The sequence below is a fragment of the Macrobrachium rosenbergii genome, chromosome 48 (assembly GCF_040412425.1).
Source record: "Macrobrachium rosenbergii isolate ZJJX-2024 chromosome 48, ASM4041242v1, whole genome shotgun sequence".
NCBI classification, from domain to species: Eukaryota; Metazoa; Arthropoda; class Malacostraca; order Decapoda; family Palaemonidae; genus Macrobrachium; species Macrobrachium rosenbergii.
This window is the reverse complement of record NC_089788.1, coordinates 73,762,809-73,784,970: the sequence shown is the minus strand read 5'-3', so window position 1 is coordinate 73,784,970 and position 22,162 is coordinate 73,762,809. Positions and strand designations below refer to the sequence as shown.

At 35.4% G+C, this 22,162-nt stretch overlaps 1 protein-coding gene across 2 annotated transcripts; it reads right to left on the bottom strand.

Moving 5' to 3' along the window:
• Window positions 1-262: 262 nt before the first annotated feature.
• Eogt (EGF-domain O-GlcNAc transferase) lies at window positions 263-19,512 on the bottom strand. 2 transcript variants are annotated; one of them, XM_067092137.1, is made up of 13 exons: window positions 19,381-19,512; window positions 17,394-17,585; window positions 15,044-15,137; window positions 13,298-13,410; window positions 12,710-12,858; window positions 12,408-12,574; window positions 11,891-11,988; window positions 10,574-10,670; window positions 9,393-9,472; window positions 7,429-7,629; window positions 6,831-6,964; window positions 5,335-5,437; window positions 263-4,619 (listed from the first exon to the last, which is right to left on the bottom strand). In XM_067092137.1, exons 2-13 carry the CDS (start codon window positions 17,565-17,567, stop codon window positions 4,452-4,454), a joined length of 1,578 nt encoding a protein of 525 aa, XP_066948238.1. In that variant the 5' UTR covers window positions 17,568-17,585; window positions 19,381-19,512; the 3' UTR covers window positions 263-4,451. The 2 variants fall into 2 exon arrangements, with proteins under 2 accessions (XP_066948238.1, XP_066948239.1); XM_067092138.1 differs by having other exon boundaries at window positions 19,286-19,425.
• Between the last annotated feature and the right edge of the window lie 2,650 nt (window positions 19,513-22,162).

The window sequence follows — 22,162 nt, the reverse complement described above, 5'->3', positions numbered from 1 at the left end:
ATTTTCATTATCACTGACTAGGATACTATTGAACATGCTCAGTTTGAACTGGAATGTTCAACACCTAAATAATGTAAAAAATTACTCATAGGGAATTCACAGTGCAGAGAAAAGAATTACCTTTTACTTAAAGGTCAATATGAACAAGACCTTTGAAGATGCCTTGGTTGTTCGGACATTTCTGCGCAATGCAATTTTAGCTGAATAGTCTTCACCAAACATCGACATATTAAGATTAAAATCAGGAATTAAAAGACAAAAATTAGGTAACATTTTCAAAGCTTGTAATATTTTTTTAGACAAAACTCATTGTACTTGAATTTCATTACATTAAATATACCTTAACGACCTTTACTATCAATTTGTACATGCCAGATTATATAAAATTAATATATTCTTCCCCATGACCATAAATCAAAACATTTAGCACCAATTGAATTATAAAGTGCCAAAATTCTGCAGATAACAAGAGGATCATCAGATCACCTGTACAATGTAAGCTATAACTGTATATCAGTTAGAACGGAAGCCACAGCAATTTGGTAATTGAACCTCAAAATATAAAATATGTTCCAAAGTATGGATTCCAGAAGGTAGTCAATTATTCTACCCAACAATTTTTGGACAGCATGGAAATTCTCAACAATTTTTACAATATAAAAGTTCTAGACTGCTAAAAAATAAATAAGACATCAAATTCTCTGGTAATCCCCCATTCTACAATTTATCTTCAAGACTAAATCGCTGAAATGTTTTCTTTTTGAGAAATGGAACTGTCAAATCACAGACGTTAATTTGAATGACCACAGTTTCAAATAGAAATGACAATAAATATTTCATAATTTCTAAGTGCTCTTGCTTTCTCTCTGTAAGCTGCTCTTAAGTCTTTAATAAGATAAAGCTTGATAAGCATACTTTATTCCTAAGAAGTTAATGTAAATCTTAAGTTGATAAGCACATTCCTAAGATGGTCAATTGAAACCTTAAGCTTCATAAGCATTATCCTAAGAAGGTGGCCATTTTAAACCTTATATATCATAAATAATGTATTATTTCCACATCAAACAGCCCTGTGAAAATCTTGCTGCTTATCTATGTTTTAATACTCATATAACAAGCTAAACTCTGTTCAACTTCAACAAAAGTTACAGTACATCAAAACTGGGAATGCATGATATATGTAGAAACCCAGAAGCAGATATTTTATAAAGTGCCTCGAAAGTCTAAATGATTTTGTGAAATGTTTCGAAACTAAACTATTTTGAGCAACTACATGAACAGTCTCAGCTCAATAATGTAATCTAATGGGAACAACTGCCCAGTCAAGTAAACAAATTATAAATAACAAGATAGAAAGTAGGTTCTCTTCCCATTATTTGAAATGGTATACACCTCACGTCAATATAAGGAATACAAAAGATTGATAAAGATTTTATATGCTTTCAAACTGTGACAAGGTAAACTAATGTATAAATTTATAATTTATACATAAGTTTATACATTTATAATGTATAAATTAACCATTTTTAACAGTACAGACACCACCTTACAAACGAACATTCAACTTACAAACATTCCGAGATACAAACGGGATCGCAAATTAAAACTATGTTCAGAGCTCTCCAATTTGCCAAGTCTAAATTTTGTTTTTGTGTCCCTATTCTTTACATATAGTATGTGCAGTTTATTGTGTTTTAGGACGAAAAAACATACAGTATTGTACTGATCCTATATCATACTGTGCCTAAACAGGCATAAAGAGTGCAGTAACCAGCTTACAAACATCCGTCCGGAATGTAACTCCTTTGTAATTAGGGCAGTGTCTGTACTGCCAGTTCACTTGATAAATTTACAGAAAACACAATCTTCAGAGAAAAAAAACAACAACAATCTTAACAGTCAAAAAGCTAAACTACATTTTAAACAAAGAATTCAGATTTAAGTTCAATGCTCATGAATGCCATTTTTAGTTATAAATGATTTGTTTAACCAGACCTCTGAACTCTTTCTAAATACCGGTAATCTCTAGGAAGATGTGAGATTTCTAAATTAGCTCATAAAAAACCACTACTGTATACATTAGAATTTGCCTATCTGCTAATGTGTACCTCAAACTTACTAACAAGACAAAAATCAAAGTGCACAATTTAATATAAATTGTGTTTCATGAATACATACCCATATTAAGAAATCACAAAAAATATGCATGTGATTTTATTAGCTGAAGACACAGGAAAAGCTTGAAAAGAAATGACAGAGTGCCAAGTGCGTTTGTGTATTTTAACACGTCATCTTCGTGCCCTGAAGATGTGTTAAAATACATGAAAGTACTTGGCACTCTGTCGTTTCTTTTCAAGCTTTCCTGTGGCTTCAGCTAATGCCCATAACTGTATTATTATTTGTGCTATACTACCTGGTGCACTGTGGTGTCTGCCACGCATACAGGTTTCAAATGTCTATATAAATTCTACAACTTTTCTTACTTTTATAGTTCTCAGACTCAAAGTTATATTTATTAGAAACAACTTCATTAAACATTTACTGTGAAATATTCACTTCGCAAAAGGATAAAACACCCAACCCCAGTGCCCACTAAGACTTCAGATTTTACTAGTATCTCTAGACATTGAACCCTAACTACATCAACAAGTGAGGTATGGTTTCAAACTCAATTCACAACATATAACGTGTTTCAACCATCCCTGCGATGGTCTAGAGACCTATCAAAAGAATGTCCTGGGGCTGGCTGTGTTAGCTCCTGGGGCTGACTGACACAGAAAGACGTCCGGAAAAGTGTGGACTGTTCCCTTTCAAAAAACATGAACATAGGATGTGTCATGGTCAGCTCTCCTGTACTAGGAAGTGAACAAGATGACCCATAGTGACTAGTCGTGAAGCAATGAAGGTGTGTGGGCAGACCAATAAAGTGGACATGGGTAATCCAAATAAATGGCTACACAAAACACTTGTACACCACTCCTTCCAAGTTCACATGGTGATTTTTGCATGTTGAAATTCTCCCATACGCATCAGATGCAAGACGTTAGACACACGATGCACATGTTCAGTACCCAGCAATCATACACAGCTAACAAATATAACAATAATATGTAGTTTTGTTTTTAACTGAGCAAAGACTAAGTCAGGAACACCTTTACTCCCATTTGCACAGCAATCACAGATGACACAGAGTTAGTTCTGTTTTTAGCTAATCAGAGGTTAACAAGCAACACAATTATGAGAGAGATGAAAGATATTTAGCAATAAATAATGATGCTACCAACTTTGAGGAATCACAGACAAGTGAGACTATGCTACTAGTAAGAGTTACTACTTAAGAGAATGGGCAAAAACTGGTAACTATGGTTAGATCAGTAAGGATCAGCTCTGCATGCCAAATGAATGCATGCATAACCTTTGCTCCATATGCAACACAAACTGGACTCGCATATCACTCACAGATGAGCAGCACCCAATCCCAGCTTGTCTGGCCTAAGAACTACAATGGACAAGCTCACAATCATCTCAGACCAACCAAGTTGCAGAATTTCTTGACATTACGCAATCAGATTGTGACAGAGGATAACTCCTACCTAATAGTCTGATAACATATACTGTATATTGTTGAAGGCAATCCGGACGCTATATATTCAGGTAGGAATAACCGAACAAGTAACTCCATTATAAAATTCCTTTTCCTTACCAAAGCCCATATACTATTACAATGATACTGCCTACCAAAATAACAGTACATAAACGTCGTAAGCAGGATAATCTTCCACCCTTATCTTGAGAAAGTTACACCTATACTGAGTACACATTAACACATTATAACAAAATATAACATCAACGACCACACGACTCAATTATCCACTAACACCACTCCATGATAGACATGGTAACACGAGTAAAATAAGAGGCTTGAATTTGGTATGGACACGAAAGTATATTGATATTTCTTTGTTCTATATAAAAAATATAACTTATAACACTGTACAACAGTCTACTTTCTGCATTGTTTGATATTAATTAACAGTTACAGTATTATTAGAGTCATAAAAACCACCATGATTATATCATGGGACACCCAGAAAACAAATTTCCCATTGTATCACTTAGGAGTCTCAATGAACACTTTTCCCCTTCTCTTTAAGCAGTCAGTGAAGCATGCGTTATATCTCAAAACCATGAAATCAGATCATATTTCCATTCCAGCCAGTTAGAAACTTTGGCCATCAGTATAAAAGCAAACTGCAGATGCAGTACATCTTTATCATTAATGGATATTTCTTCCTAGTTACGTAATCTCTATATAACCTATCCATCAAAAGCTATTCAAAATAATGTGTACCTCACACGTTACCATCCAACTAAGCCATAATGCAAATCGTTCATAGAGCACAAACAGTATTATCACAGATAATATAAGAGAGAAGTAGAATAAAAGGTCATCATAATTCAGTATGTCTCATTAGAGCTTCCAACCTTTCTTGCAATCTTTTCCAGCCCCTGTGACTCTTGACGTGACTGGCGGCCTTTTTAACCAGTCTCACAAACTCTTTGGCATCAAATTCATAATTCGTGAACTTTTCGTGGGCTCCTCCATCTGGATGCTTTCCCTGGAAAGGAAATATCATTAGAAATGTATCTACCTTACAGAAAAAATAATTCATACAGGTATATAATTATGATGAATACAATCAAACTATCTACATTTCACCATTAAAATATTCTTCATCTGCAAGGTGTTCTTTTTGCTCTTTTTATCACAAATACAGCATAACCATAATAATCTATATGCTATTCAGTAGCTGAGCAAGCACAACACTAGTGTGTGTGACCACCACTGTTCACTGTCTATGTTATTTGGCCAATTACGTCAAACATCAGTACTAAAAATATGAGAGGTGAGGTTCAGTGACCTTTACAGGGATACTAACAAGTAAAGCATTTGTCAAAAATGTCTCAGCTGATCAAGAATAAGTTAGAGGATTGAAAGCAATCAAATACAACCCCTAGTTCTACAGTAATCTGAAAAGATGTAGACTAACAATTCATTGTAGCTGCCCCGTTTATGGAAAAATGGAATTACAGAAGATACGAGATAGAGGAGAAATGGAAGAAGTTTAAGATATGACACATCGTCGGACAAACTGGGAGAGGAGGTTATTTTTTAATATATATGGCAGAAGATTAGACAGAAAAAGGATAAGAAATTTGGAATGCATGGGTGATGGTCACAAACGTCCATGTTTTGTTTGTTTCATTTCAGTTAAAAAAATAAATGTTCTGGCATTATAACCTCTAATATACATTTATAAGTGCATGTCTTACCTCATCCTGTGGTTTTAATTTAGTTTCATCTTCCCATGTGATGTATTTAATACCTCTCAGCCGAGCTAAGTCCTTGTAACAATTAGGATCACCGCAATTATACCTAAAAGTATAGTATTTGTTTACATATAAGCATTTAACTTTTTAACAACTAAACTAATCTTTACTTACAAACTGAGCACTCATAATAGCCCATATTTGTGGTTTTCTAATATCTCAGATACAAACAGTAAGAAGCAGTAGCAACTTCATGCATATGCCACCTGCATCCTAAAAATACACTGCACTCATCTGCACACTTTTCCCATACTCTGAAAGGAGGCTGCAAGAGCTCAGCAGAGCTGCGAGGACGGAGCTATATTTAAGAAACGATTTTGTATAAAAAATTCAGTTCTCTTTTATCAAAAATATATAGTTGCTTCACCACAAACCTATCACTCATATATAGCCTGAACTGCTCTTAGGATTTGATGATCTACTGGGTACCTCACCCAAATGACAAAGGTCTAGAACTACAGTCATGTCCCAGATTTTCTACTGGTCAAATCTGCAGTTAGAAGATTTGGCAAATGTGAACAACCTGTATTGGAATCCTTATAACAAGTTGATAACCAACTCTGCTGGCGCTGACAGTGCTTTTTTGTCAAAAGAACAGGCGGCAAAATATCAAGTATACCAAGTTTTGTGATGTAACAAAAATATATAGTGTTGGTTACTGTATTTCAAACTTTCAGTGTCAAAGTTACGTTGTTTTGAAAAAATATATTCTTCTAAGAATAATTCTGGAAATTAATGTTACCAAAGAAAGTGCCTAAGCCTTCTAATTTTTCTGCAAGAATGGAAAAAGTCAAACAAACTTATAAGTGACTGGAGTTGAAATCAAATAACATCTGTAAATTAAAAAAAATACAATAGCTAAACAAATACAGCACTCTCCCATTTACTCAACTACAGACTACTTAAAATACATATTCTTGGCAAACTATTATCCATCTTAGAAATCACTAACTTGGAAAAAGCATGAGTGAAATAAGAAACGATTACAAAACTGGAATAAATGTTGTTGTCACCATAAAAAAAAAATGCTTAAATAAGAAAATAATGTAAAAACAAAACTGGCTATGATTTCACTTACAAAGCTTGTTTTCTCACAAGTTAAATAATGTAAAAACAGAATTGGCTACCATTTCACTTTCAAAGCTTGTTTTCTCACAAGCTAAACACAAATAAGTGAGATGCTTCCAAGCCTCGAACCCACAGACTATGGGGGCACTTGTACGGTGGCAACTATTTACCCAGAAAACATTCTTTTATCGATTCAGGCATGATATAGACCTGTATCTTGGATTTGTGAAGACCACAAATGTGGGCTACTGTAAATGGTGGGTTCGACGTGAAACAAGTTCTGTATCATGAAAACAAAAATTTAAATTCCATTTCATACACATTCAGTTATAACACTGACATAAAACTGAAACACTATCCACAATACTAACAATTCAAATATGACGGCCCAGTCTGGAAGAAAAAGTAGATGTGTAAGTCCAGCACCATGCATACCAATGAAAATGTCTGTCCACTGGTCTTGGAACAGTTGCTGTCGGAAATCCATCAAGTGCGAAAATTCAGCCTGGGATATGAAAATAAAATCCTTTGACTTCTATAAATCAATTCTTTGGATAAAATATATCTAACAAACACCACATAAGTTCTGCTCAACTGTACACTGAAAATGCTATCAAAGACTATGAAAATATATACGCACGCAGTGTTACTTCTTGCTAAAAGGAAATAGCATTGCATAAATACTTAAAAACATTAACAAAAATTTTATTCCTTTGAAAAAACAAAAATATTTTTCAAGTGACCTGAAAGAATATCTTTACATTATGAAAACCACTAAAACTGCAAATCTGTCAAACTAATCTCAAGATATTCAAATAACAACCAGACCCTGACTACAGTACTTTGATAAGGTGAGAGGTTGTCAAAAGTAACATACTCAACCACCTGGATATTTACACTGGAATAAATCTACAATATATAATGTACTTCTTGGATCCTTAAGAATGCGATAATAGCTACCAACATTACCCTGCGCACAAGAAATTCATCCTCGTCTTCTAAAGCCTTTATGAGCTCCGCTTGATTCAAAATTCGTCGGTACTGAGTCTCCCTAGAAAGCAAGGTGATGTGAATCTTTCCATCGCCAACCTTTCGTGGAGAAATACCCAGACGATGAAGAACGTGGCGAGAGAAAGCATGGAATAAGCCACTCTTTTCACATCCCCAGATCTGAAATGCCAATGTACTTTTTCATGGCTCAGCAATAATAATCACAGTTAAACACAAGATCAATTTTAATTTCATCTCGAACTATTTTAGGAATCTTTTAGTCTCTTTACACTATTATTGCCAATATACAGAACAATAAAATAAATGGCAAAAAGTTACTCTCATCATCATCATTAAACATTTTTACTAAAATCCCAATGAAGTAATGCAGTTCTGAAATATTTAAAAACCAACTAAAATAATAAAATACAGAAAACACTGTAATACAGTATACTATTTTTAATCAACACCAAGGTACGTGATCAAGTGATCTGTTGGAAGATGATACATTTTACCAATGTCTGTGAATGTGCATCAGAATTTCTTAGGAATGGTGAACAAAAATCATGAAGCTGTGCAGATGATTAACTTTTGGAAAGAATGGCTCACCCATTTCAATAGTTGAAGTGCTTCAAAGACAGCTAAATATTCACGGTATTATTTTCATAGTGCATGTATAATAACTTTTTACAGTCATGTATACAAATTCATGCATTTACTGGTATGAGTTCATTCATTTATTTGTTGCTAAATGGCCTCAGTAGAATATAAATTTTTTACAAATATATCATATTTTTCCTGGTTTAAAAACCTGGTCTTTTATGTATGATTTCTTGGTACTAAGCTGGTTTGACCACAGAAGCTTGTTAACTAGGTAGTTACAAATGGAATTTTTCCTTAAGTTCCAAGGGTAAATATGGGGATGGTTAGACTATGAGATTATGATAAAAGACTGCGTAATTGGTTACCTAGAAAAAGCAATTTTTTTCTTAAAAATTACACTTACTATTTTGGGTGAAGTCTCCTTTTTCATAAAAGAGACTCACTTATTAAGCTGGAGGTACTGTCTCTCAGAATTTTAGTCTGCTATTCAATCTTTCATCAAGAAATGCCAGCTTCCTGGTCATGTAAAAGAGTAAGGGGAAGGAAGACTCCAGTAAACTTCTGTACAATAGGTGCTGATGGGGCCTTGTGCCAAAGTTTGTGTTTGTGTAAAGAAATTTCCCAAACTAGGAGAGTCTGAAGAGGAAACCTGTCTTTCCCATCTTTGATACCAGGAGGGAAGGATGACCCTATACAACTTCTCCCTCTGTCTGCTGAAGGAAATGGCTATATCCACTTATCCACTTATGACTATCTTGTTATCAAGTCTCAGTGACTAACCAAATAGAGCCTGAAAATACTCCTACACTCGTATATTGTAAACAAAACACTATGATGTGCTTTTTAGTTGTGGTTAAAATAGTCACAGTTCTATGTACAGTACATATGTTTATTTATAATCATAATAACAAGAGCTTCCACACGTTTCCAACATAACTCCTCAGCTACAGCTGAAATGGCCTGCAAAAGCTCCTGTGATTATAATTAAAAATATACGTATGTATATAAAACTGTGGATCTTTGAACTATACTCCTAGAGAAAAGATGAATGCGTATATTCTCTTGGAACTAACAGTCTCTACACAGTGCTCCATTTATCACAACAATCAACTTACATAAAGATGTATAAGAAGGTACAATAAACCTGTAAACTGAAAATTTAACTTGTTTTTGATATGTTTGTTGCATATTTTTTATTCATTATTTTATATCACAGGAAATCATACTTTTATTCCAGATTTTCAAATTCATATGCGGTTTTAGAGAAGAAAATTTTCAATTTTCATTACAGTCTTTGTATAACTGAAATATCCATATAACAAATACGCTAAAATTCTTACAATTGGGGTGTTGTAGTAGAGTCCAAAAATCATGCGTGGTAGCAATGGAAAGACAACATTGCGGAAACACACACGTTCTCCTGAAAAGGAAAATGTTAAATTCACCAATTGTTTCACTGTGCAATAGTAGTGTAAATAAAATGTGAAGTGAATAATATAAAAATATAAAATAATGCAAAATAAAAAAGAACTGCATGGACAGATGAATATTAAGAAAAGAATAAAAGAAAGAAATAAATATCACAGCGCAATTACAGTAAATGTCTTATGCTTAATTCATCATGTGAAACTCCACTTGCCTTTATCCATTTTCAAAGGTCCACCCTTAAATTGATCTCATAAAAAAAGGGGTTCGAAATAAATTTATCTTTTTTAAGAAGTGTCAGCTGCATTGATACCTAAAGTATATTACCAGATAAATAAAAAGAAAATAAATTTACTTCAAACCTTTCCATGAGCAGTAACATTACCAGATGTTGTGACATTTTACGGTGAAAAATTAAAACTCTAATACTATCTGATATGAAAGCATTGGAAATCTTTATACATAAACCAGTTTCATTTATTTGCAACTTTTCTGCCTTGGCATGTACACACAGGCCTGCAACACCATTAGAAATTTTTTCTCAATTTTCATTTGCAACTTGGAGCAAGATGTTTACAAACATTATCTTTCTCTTCAGAAGTGGAAGTGACAGATTCATTTTTAGAGAGAATATACTGTATCTGCAACTGTGATGTAAGTTATTCTTATAAAATCAGTCAAGCCACTATGTAAAGAGAATCTTCATACCTTTTCCAGTTACACTACACCTCTATGCAACATATTACCATGCAACGTCATCTAGTGAGAGTAACAACAGGGAGGAATACAATACGTGTGACGGACAATATAGTCTGATGGGTTATTACTATGCAAGCAAGCAAGCAAGCTACTATCAGTTCAAAAAAAACAAAAGTCCAAAAATAACATTAAATGACCAGCTCTCAATATAAATAGAGTAAAATGCAATCTTCCATAAGTATTTCCTTACAATTTCAGTATGAAAGAAGAGAATATTTAATAAAGTTTGAATTTAAATATATGAATCAATCTTTCAAACAAAAATAACAATGTCATTTTACGATTAAAAGAATGGTTTTATTTAGGGACTGATGTTTAACATTTCTGGCCACATTACCTGCTACTGTGTCTAGGTTCCAGAGAAGTCTATTGCTAAATACATCAAAACCCGGCCCAAAGTTGGAACGGTAAGGAATGTTTTCCCATGACATTATCTGGAAGATGAAAAAATAAAAAAAGGAAGTCCACAAAATTTCAATAACAAACAAAAAGGGTTGGACACACACTGTAATAATATTACTTCAACGCCACACGGTACAATTATTGACATACATTCTTACGGAACAAGCAGAGACAATCAAGACAATAGCCTACCTCTGACCAGGGGATTTTCTAAAGTACAGCATTAAAATAGTATCTCTCTACATAAAAGGTTTGAAACATTACACAAATCAGCTTATTACGATAAACTGTACTTTTTCAAAAATGAACAAACCAGAGCTTTTTTTATATAAGATAGTTCCCAGAATGAGCTGGAAATGGCTGTTGAAGCTTGATAACAAGGCTGTCAATAGATGGCAAGTAAATTAGCGGCAAGGTAACACCTTCTTACCTGTAGATGACCCATTACGAAATCTTTTTCCTTCAGCCTTTTCCCGAGTTTCAACAATCATTTCCAGCTCACTTAAAAATAGTGGCTTGTAAGATTGTAAAAACAAATTTATCATTATTGCCATTATTATTATTCAAAAGGAGAAAACATTCAAAATAAAACAAACTAAAAGGGCCCAGTTTTGAAAAAAGATAATACTGAGTAACACAGTACCACATAAGTCCATTGCAAGGTCATCAACACATAAGAAGTGGTGATTAATACATAAAATAAGGACATCAAAAGAATTAAAACATTTGGGAGCATACACACTCTACTCATCATAAAATCTCAAAATGATCTCCCAATTCTTAGGATGGACAATCTCACAACAACACTGGACAAATGGTAGAACAGGCTACACTAAATGGCTAAGGGTGGGACACACCAAACTGTTTCACTGAAGAGAGTACCGTGCAGTAATTATTCACCTCTTTGTTAGTGAGTTAACAATGAACATACTGAATATGCAACCCCATTTAATTCAAGGGATAGGTATCATCATATCATACTAAGAAGGTACAATTGTTGGAAGATTATGTCAGTCATCTTTAGGGTGGTGATCTGTACTTCCACTCACAAAACATGCAAATTGGAACATATCTTTTCTTAGCATGAGTAAACACTGGTTTTCACATTGCAACTGTCTAGTAATAAGCTCTTCCAATAGAAAAAACACCAACTGCACACTTGAAAACAGAGAAGGGGAATCAACACATCAAGAACACAAAACAACAAAACAATATTTCATGCCAATTCCATACATTAAGTAAGTATACTAACCTGGCACTCCTGGGAGAAAGCATATTCATCTGAGCTATTTACATGTTGTGCAGCATAGAGGTTGAAGAAGTCACAAAAGTGATGGTACATGTTACTATCTGCAATAAAAACCATTGTGATGATATGCTAGATTTATTTTCAAGTAAAAAGAAAGCAATACAACTGTGAATTTTATCAGAAGACTGCTCTACTGTTACAAAGTTCTATGAGATGTTGTGACTCTTTCATTTCACAAGATAAAAAGATAATGAAATGCAAGCAAGGAATGCCAATTAATGGCTGGCCATTTTGCTAATGTCATTGGTTTGGTGGATCTCAAGAATGAAAATGGGAAATATTAGCAGAGGACAATGGCAGTTTAACTGAAAGGTTTAGGCAAATGGTTCAAAGGCATTAAATTAACAATGGCTACGTCAAATTGTCACTCCAAATGGGCTAATAGTTACATGAACTGACGGCAGCCATTAACATCCCACAGAAACCTCATTAGGTCAAAGGACTAAGTTGCACAACTTACATGCATCAAGCTTCATAATGTAAACTGGAGTTTCCACCCATCTGTCACACTGACGTGCTCCTGGTTCCACTTTTTTCTTGAGCTCAACGAAATGCCTCATCTCGGGCCCCCATGACTGAAGGGGGCTGATCTGGTCAGCATTTCGATCAAGAAGTTTTTTGTCTAACCTGTGAGGAAAAGGACCAGAGCACACATTACCCTCTTACTCAAAATTACAATACACAAATATTCATGTCCAAAAGTGAGACAAAACAAAGAAAATTTCAAGACACTTACCCACACGCAAAAGAAAATGTGCTTACTTGCAGTGGCCTCCGATTTGTCCATGTCGAAGGACGTCCATGCTGTACCTCAAGACCTCTCTTTGGCTCATGAGATGACGAAAATCAATGTATATGTTCTTCCCACGGCAGAACCTCAAATGGTCAGTACATTCCAGCCAGGATCCGCCCTGTTGAAAAAGAAAAAATTTATTCTGTACCTAAAAACTACTTGAAGTCAATGAAGATAAAAGACAATACAAATATCAGCATGGACAAACACAAAAAAATAATTCTGTCTTCTACAAAAATCTCTAAAAAACAGTTCAACTTCATATTTAAGTTCATGCTACAAAAAGGAATTCTAAATATGTGTGTCTAATATAAAAAGCCAGTATGACTCCAATACACATACATAACATTAATTCAAATGGAAACAAATGAATCCATGTTATAATCACATACAGTATGTGGTACAGGACTCAACACCAATTAATCCCTGATGCACAAAAATTCACTGAAACCTATAAAAGCACTGTCATAAAAATTTAAACCAAGTGAATAAGATAGTACACTGCATGCTACTCCAACTCTTAAATTGATGCAAAAAAAATTAAAACACAAGACTACCTTTTTATCAGAGTGACAATAAATCTTCAGCTCACTTCGCTGTTCTTGGACATAACCAAAGTCCCCTTGTTCGTAAAATGTCTCCAACTGTTCTTCCTTCGTTCTGACCCACCCTGAAATTACAAAGGAATTTAGATATTTGATACTATCTTGCAGTACTGTATAACTATATCAATCGGAAAACCTTTGACTGTAAACACTACGCAACTATTCACCTTGGAGAGACATTGTATACTGTAATCAAAACCTTATCAACACATTCCTAGTCTCACAGTCACAAATCTATCTTTTCACTGCAGAGGTCAATAAAATGGACAAAATATGATCACCTTCTCACCCAGGCACTATTAAAAAATAAATAAATCAAAAATAAAGGAAGCAACAATAACTGAGGCATGACTTTGGATGAGCCCAGGTACAATGCTTGTCTAATTTATAATTTATCAAAGGAGTACTGTACTCTAAATGAAAGGCAAGTGAAACAGAATTGGAGCCTACCCAACCTAGCAAGAAAACTCACTTTTCTAATGTCAGTATCCAATAAGTTTTTTTTAAACGCTGTACCTTGGAAAGTAGGGAAGAGGTGGAGGCACTGGCTAAAAAATATTTGACATTTACTATATACAGGGATTAGGAAGTAAGATATCGAAAAACTTGAACACAGACAATTAGTAGTGTAATGCAAGTAGGAGGAAATTATCCTGCATATTTGTACATCTTGAGAAGGCATTTGACAGATTACCAATACTGTACAAACAAACCGAAGGGCACTACAAAAGCAGAGCATAATAGAAAGATTCACAGAACTAGCGATGTGGAGGCAGCTGTACCACAGAGTTGGAAATATAAATTATTATATGGCAGCTAAAAAGTAAAGTCATTACAGGCACATTTGATATCTTTTTAATACAGCACTTTGCTTTGGGGGCAAAGTACCAGAGCAGTGGGTTTAATAAAAAAAAATGGAATTTACTTTTTTATCAAACAATGTAGGGAGTGGGTTCTAGGCTACTGGATTTCTACTGCAATAACAAGTCCACAAGTATTTAAAATTCCAAACTTCTTCAAAGATGTACCCATCCACCATCACCATATCGTTCTCCACTTCCCTTTACACACTGTCATACAAAATAAACATTATTTTACATTTCTTACATATATGTGTAATCTATTACTTTGTGTATTTTACCATCCATTAAAACACTTAAACAGTACAGATTTCCTATTCATAGCAAATGAATCTGTAAGCCATGGCACTACACAGAGATAGATGTCTCCTCTCAGGTACCTTACTTCTAATTGTACAGGGCCTAATAAGGGAAGTCTCACCCTCTTGTCATCAATTATTCCTTTGTTAAAGGTATGAAATAGGCACCACAGTTTTATCGTGCCTCTAGCTGCTAAAATGAGGTTTACTGGATCCAAAGACCAAAAAGTGAATGCAAGTAATGCCTGGGTTTATATAAGTTTAGCATCAAATCACAACAGTAATTTCCAAGATGAACTGCCCTTGTGAAATAAACGTATCCACGGATCTAAAAATACTTAATCACTGATCACACCTGAAAAAAGATATTTTGCTAAATAACAAAACTTGCAGCTTGCAAAGGTTTCCTGTAACTGCAATAAGTTATTGAGGATGAATATGCCACATCAGCTGCAACAAAAGAAAGTGCACCCAGTTGACCAGAACATTCAAGATGTCTACGAACAAACAGCAACAAACACAAGCACACATTCACTTACCTTTGTGATCTCCTGGACAGGAAGGATGGCTATAACGATTCTGTAAAGAGCAGTTGGTCTCGTATCCCCAACATGCCGGTCGATAAAGGTGTATCTTGGGAAAAGGGGCAACGGCTTTAGTAATTTGCTCAGGGTCAAGCGAACATGTTGTTTACGCACAGCGCTTTGAGGATAATTAATGTGGATTACATTAAAATAAAAGTGTGACGGAATAGTTTACGTTTGCTGAGTCCAGAAATAAGACTAAAATACTGTAGTGAAACCAACAGACATTTTGCAAAAAGGGACAATGCACACACTGGCAGTTCTACTACAGATAGAAGGAAGAGTCCGAGGGGAATGTTGGGAGTATGCTGGGTCCTAAAATACAAACTTCAGATAGCAAGGAACACTAGAAGTTATTTTTTACACATAAAATTATATCAACAATAAACACTTTAACACAGGGTGGCAAGAGTTAGTGACCATTGAAAGTGATCTGAGAAATTTTTATTCACAGTGAAGTTAACATGATCCACTGAATGTTAGCAAGCTCCATTAAAATTCAAAAGCTCAAGTTCTCTACATGCTGAACTTGGCAAATTCTATTTAGTTAGCGAAGCCAGTTCCATTAAAGATTACTGAATAGGCAAGGTAAAACAAGCATCTTCCATCCATTGTGAACTGAGCACTAGCTATGCAATTGTAACGAGAACAAAGCAAGCCTCAGCCATGATAAAATGAGACTACTTCTACCAAAAGTGGCAAAGGATCCCAATCAGCACATCAAAAAGTCACCTTCATTCATGGTTTACAGGGCAAGGCCCATCCACAGTTAGGAGAGAAACCTCTCCACAATGACCATGCCAAGCTCAGTCACTGATAAATTCAGGAACCTCTAACCACCACGAAAATGCAAGATCCACACACATAAGGGTAATCTCCTTCCACAGGAAAAAAAAATCAATTCGGTGTTAACAACACAAGCTTTTTTCTGGAGAAATGTTCTTATTGTGCCCACAGTAAGGGAAGAAAGTTCTAGTCACAATCACAAGCACAGTAAAATATTCAAGTTCTATTCAAGTTCACTGTACAGATAAACAAAATAGTTCTATCTGTAAGATCACAGCAAAACACATTAGCTCTATCTATGAGGTAAACTCACAACATAACTAGACCCTCCACCAATCACAGTGAACAAAGAGCTTCATTTATACCATACGAAGAAATGCATTATTTAGAACAAGTTAAACATAAGCAAATAAACATGCTCATTAATAGCCAAGACATAACACCACTCCATCCACAGGGAATTAAGAGAGATATGACATACTGTACAGTACTTCACCCCACAGTGAATTAAGCAAGTTCTATCATTGACAAAATAAAGCTCTAATGAACAAAGAATACCCTTAATAATATTAATAATGACAAAAAGAGGACAAAATCTTTTTTAACAATCACAACCAGCTTTGTATATCCTACAGGAATCGCTGAACAACCAGCACTTTCTGCCAATCGTCTGAATTCTTAACCTTGTGAAGGCACCCTAGGTATCACCTTGTTGACCAGGAGGCCAGGCAAGACAGAGTGTTATAAAACACGTCACTACTGCATCAAATGACGAACACATAAGTTCAGTCCATGCCATGAGTAGCATAATCAATAAAAAATGAATGATCATCAGTGCAAAATTTTTCAAATTTACAGAATAAATGATGGACAAACATAGTAACCACTTTCTACGATGAAAAAACCACGATACCACCGACACAATAAACAGAACAAACTCTAAGAATGCTGAACAGCACTTGTTACTATATCAATACCTGTACCAAACCTGGCAAACTACCACAGCAGAGAGAACAAGTTATATTCACTGTGAATTGAACACACAATATACACAGAATGAACACACTCCATTCACAATGAACTGAACATAAAACTTCTTAGTTACATCAGATAGTGCAAGGTTTGTAATACTGTCACATTAAACTTACCTTAAATCTCTTTTTCTTCCTCCATCACTTGAGCAGCATTGTAAATGCTCTATGGATTGACATCTACAGAATTATGATTGACTTTCCTCTCCAAAATTAAACAACAACTGTCACTACAATACATCTATTACAAGTTCCTATTACAGTAAGTAAGTTTTCTAGTAAAATACGGTGTAATAAAATCAACTCTCCAGGAAGAGGTATCAGCAGTCATTCTACTTCCTTAATAAAAAATAAAAACAATAAAACACACAAAATGAAACAGTAATCAACTCAAACTCTGGCAAAAAAAAAAAAAAAAACTGCAAGAATCTATGATCTGTAAGTAGACAAAATGTGACCATACAACACTTGAGCATTTTAAGACTTACCTTGAAAGGGCAATTCTTATCATTTTCACATCTTTCTGCTAACTCAGGATTTTCATTGAAGAACATGGCCATATGCTCTTCAGGCAAATTCAGCTCACTCCATCTCAAACAATTGGTATGAAGCAGAATCACAGCAAATGTCAAATACTTTAAAATGGACGTCATTTTCCTCATTCTTGATCGTTCAGTGTCCTGAAATCACAATTTAACATTATAAAACTTAATCTTTACACTGTAGCTTTTTAAAATCATTATATGATAGATTATACCCTGTAAATGGTGACCTGCAAAATACATTAAATTCATTCCCACAAAATACTAATCAAAATTACATACATAAACACCAAAATACATCAGAAACAAATACTGTTAGTTCTGTTTTTTCATTGAAGTCTCTATAAATCCCACTATTCTTTTCTTACCTATGCAAGCTGATGATTACTAAACTTGAACTAGCTAATCAGAGGCCATAACTCACAAGGTACAGTATATGTGTGTGTGTGTGCGTGTGTGTACATAGTGGGGGAGAGACCTCCCTAAACTGCCCTGGCAGCTCACCACTTTTTGCTCAGTGAGCATTATTTGATCATTACGTGGATAAGCAGTGAATGCCTTATGAAACAATAATTGATCAACATTGCCATCAAAAATGGTTCAAGGAATTACGATGAAATACAAAGGTTGAGAGATATGTCCAAAGGCACGGAATTAGACCGAGATCTTGAAGACTGAGATGATCCAAGTACGAGACGAGAAGGAGCAGCAGTTATAGAAATACAGTAATGTAAAGGAATTCGTAAATGGACCAAACAATGAACTAGAGCTGAATACCATCATGGAGTTGCTTAAAGTAACGCGATTGTCTTGAGGTCTGCTCGCAAAGGGTATGTTTGCTTAGCTTGGCAGGTATTCTGCAATTGCATTGGCTACTTCAATCTCCAATTTGTTCTTAGTTCCTGCAAATGTAGTCAATTAGCCTAATCTTGTGTTGTTGTAATAGGTTAGGCAAGGTTAAAACTCAGATTAAAAGCCAGATTTTAGGTGGTCACCTGCTGCTAAATTAAGACCTCACTCAACACTAGCCTGACTGTGCATTGGGAGCGCTACAGTCCATAACTGGTTAACCCCACCATCAGGCATGAAAAAGGGAAAAGTAGGCTACATCACAACACACCTTACGTTAAGCCCACATAGGGGAAAATATCCTAAGCCAATATAATGTGTAGTACTCTACAAGGGGTGGCCTTCTGATCTTCAGTCTTGAAATGCTAGCTTAAAACATGAGATAGCCTACCTTTTGCTTTTTAAAATTAGGCTACAGATGAAAGTAACTTGTGGCAATTTCATTCAATACCCCCTCAGCCCGATATGATTAGGGTACCCTGGTCGCCCCAGGACAGTTTACTGCAATTCCATGGGCCCAATGGGGTCAGATGGGGCGACCTCCAAAAATAAACTTGAGGACAGTAAGCCAAAGTAATAAAGGGTCCAACCGGTCTAGGGCAAAATTCCTTATATTACCGCTCTCTCACGGTAGACTGGGGAAGATATTAGGTCTTTGTTCCTTAATACTCCAGAATACGAGTTTGCAGACACACTTTACTAGCACTTTTGAACATGTTTTAACTGTCGACGCATCTACTTTACCTTTGGCTGATTATGTTGGCACTAGACTCCCTAACTCAATCATCACTGCCAAAAATACTCCCTCCGCAACTTCAAAACACTCCTAAGAAAATAAATAAGTGCAACTAATCAATACCTGTTTGCAAAATTAGCCATGACTAGATTTCAAAAGGCCCTCCTACCGCTGACCTAAATTGAAACCGTAAAACTTGAAACTCTCGTCTTTTAACTATTCATCACTAATACCATCTACTAATTACACTGACCTTATCATAAATGTCTTGTTTATCATTCAGTAATCCAGACCTGAAGCCAAAGGAACGTAAGAATACGGAGGAACATCTTCAAGAATCGTACTCACCGCTACCCATCGGCCTCACGTCAATGCCATTCCTCCAACGACAACAGGGAAGAAGAAGAACGCATCTCTATTAAAAATAAACAGTTTTGATGTATTTATTTCACAACAACGGCTTATTTGAATATGTGGCCTTTCTAGTTTACATTTATAATCAAAATTTATATTTCCAATGTTAAAAATTCTTGGAAAAGGAAGTGTAATGACTAAAACGAAAATCTTTTTATTTTGCATGGTTGTTTGACCTCTGACCTGCAACTTCATAAACAAGGACTTCGTGTTGTTCCCTCAAGGATACGTGGCATTGCATAACTTGAAATGTCTTATTTTCACATCAAAGTGCACTTTTTATCATAAGTCTCTTATGAGCAGTATCCTTACGTATGATTTTTTTTAGTTTTAACATATGCCGACAACTGCCTTATGACCTCCAAACAAAACAAAAAAGAATGACGTCATCGATGCTTAAGGTCCATGATGAGAGGTTGTATAAGGTCTCTGGTTTCATTACTCACGAGTCCAGGAAGAGCAAAGAGTATTCGGATTTGGATATAGAGAATGAACGGTTGACTCATATTACGAGTTCTCCCACGCTAAAAGGACGTTGACCGTAACACTTCCTTTACCCGGACCAGATTTCACAAATGTCTAAAATTCACATATTAAAAAGATAAGACGTAGAAGTTTTGAAGATGTTTGAACAGTGAATGGAAATATGAAGCGCATGACAAATGTCTACCTGGATTTTTCACTAGCTTGTCATGTTTTATACAATTTTAAATGATGTGCGTAATACATCGCTCACCAGACGATTGTTTGCTCGCCAGGAAAATATTCTTCGATTTTAGAACACCTTATTAATGTTAAAATAAGTTATATTCTCTTACCATCCAACCCGATTGCTTTCCAAATAATAACTTGCCTTTACCTCGGTGACAGAAACGAAGCAGAAAATGAAACTTGTGACCGATAATATCTGATTTATCGCGTTTCAGACCGAGAGTTTTTCTCCTAAGCCGGCGATGGATTTGGGATGGTTCAAGGTTACTCTTTGCAAAAGGTTGGAATGTTTTGCGATGATTCGTGAAGGCTATTCTGTCTGGACCGAGATTTTATAAAGTGAGGGTTTCAAATATATATATATATATATATATATATATATATATATATATATATATATATATATATATATATATATATATATATATATATATATATATGTGTGTGTGTGTGTGTGTGTGTGTGTGTAGAGGGCCTCAGTAGTAAAATTATTTTTACACAGTTAATTTGTGTTTTCAATAGTAATATACTGTGAGTATATATATATATATATATATATATAGAGAGAGAGAGAGAGAGAGAGAGAGAGAGAGAGAGAGAGAGAGAGAGAGAGAGAGAGAGAGAGAGAGAGAGAGAGAGAGAAACTCTAAAACGAAAGTCCGCACACTAGCCATAGAACCTCACAGAAGGCTCACCAGCAGCACATTAAACTCCCTATCCACTCTTCTCGCCATTAAAAGCATCAATCCGCTCTGCCATCTATTTTCCTCACTGCTCTCTCTTTCTCAGTAAATCTAAATATACAGCATTTTTTAGTGGAAACCACGCATTTCTCCAAGCAGGTTATTTCCAGATATATGTTCATCAGACTCTCTCTCTCTCTCTCTCTCTCTCTCTCGTTTATTGCATGAACTCTATGCCTATCACCACTGCCATCTCTTTCTTTGTTACCTACCTTTGCATTCAAATCACCCTGCGCAATTACACTTTCTTATTCTCCAAAACCACCCAGGCACATTTTGCATTACTGCCACGCATAATTTACTGAGTATGGGGCTGCCAACTTCATTACCCAGCCATTAGGTACGTTCACGGCAAGTAGAGCAGAAAGAATGCTACTATTTTCCTTTTTTTGCATCCCACCGAGACAGAGCAATTATTCGTGAAAGAAATTGCTCTTCCTAAACAAGACCTGAGTATGATTGCTAAATGATCTCAGAAGGAGGAGTGTCACCTGCAATTAAGGGAGGATTCCCTTCCACTAATTGGCCCGCAACTCCTCAGCCACGGCAAATCCACAAGCGGAAAACTCCGTCGTATTGTCTTAATGCACTCCCCCCCACCCTCCTTGAACAACATCAAAGTTCTCAGGCCGGTCTTGGGATCATTTGCCAAAGTCCAGATTAACAACGTGTTGTCTCTTTTGAATAGGACATTACCCTGTCCAGCATACATTACTGACAAAGCTTTCAACATAAAGAACAATAGGCCTATATACTATAAAGGCGCCTCAAATAAGAGACAAATGAACTTTAAAAAAAATATCATATATCCCTTATGTTGAAAACATAAGCAACTGAACACCAGCTGAAATCCAACAATCGTTTATTTTTCACTTACCTAAAACCATCAGAACTTCGCTAATCTAAAACTGATTCTGATATTTACAGAATGTCATGCAGTGCCTGTCGTGAACGTTATGTCGAGGTGACTTGTAAATTAATTTCAGAAAGCTTATTGCATTCATCATCTGACTACGCAAATAATTTCATGTGAAGACCCAGTCTATATCTATCTATCTATATAGACAGATATATAGAAAGATATAAACTAGGTCTTCAAGTGAAATTATATATACTGTATATACATCTTCTTCTTCTTCTTTTAACGTGCTTTTTCCCATTTTTGTATGGGGTGTAAGCACGATGCCTTCTTTTGAAGGACTTTTGATTTGGCTTTGGGGTAGACCGTAGTCTCGATCGGCTGCCCTGCCATACATATTATA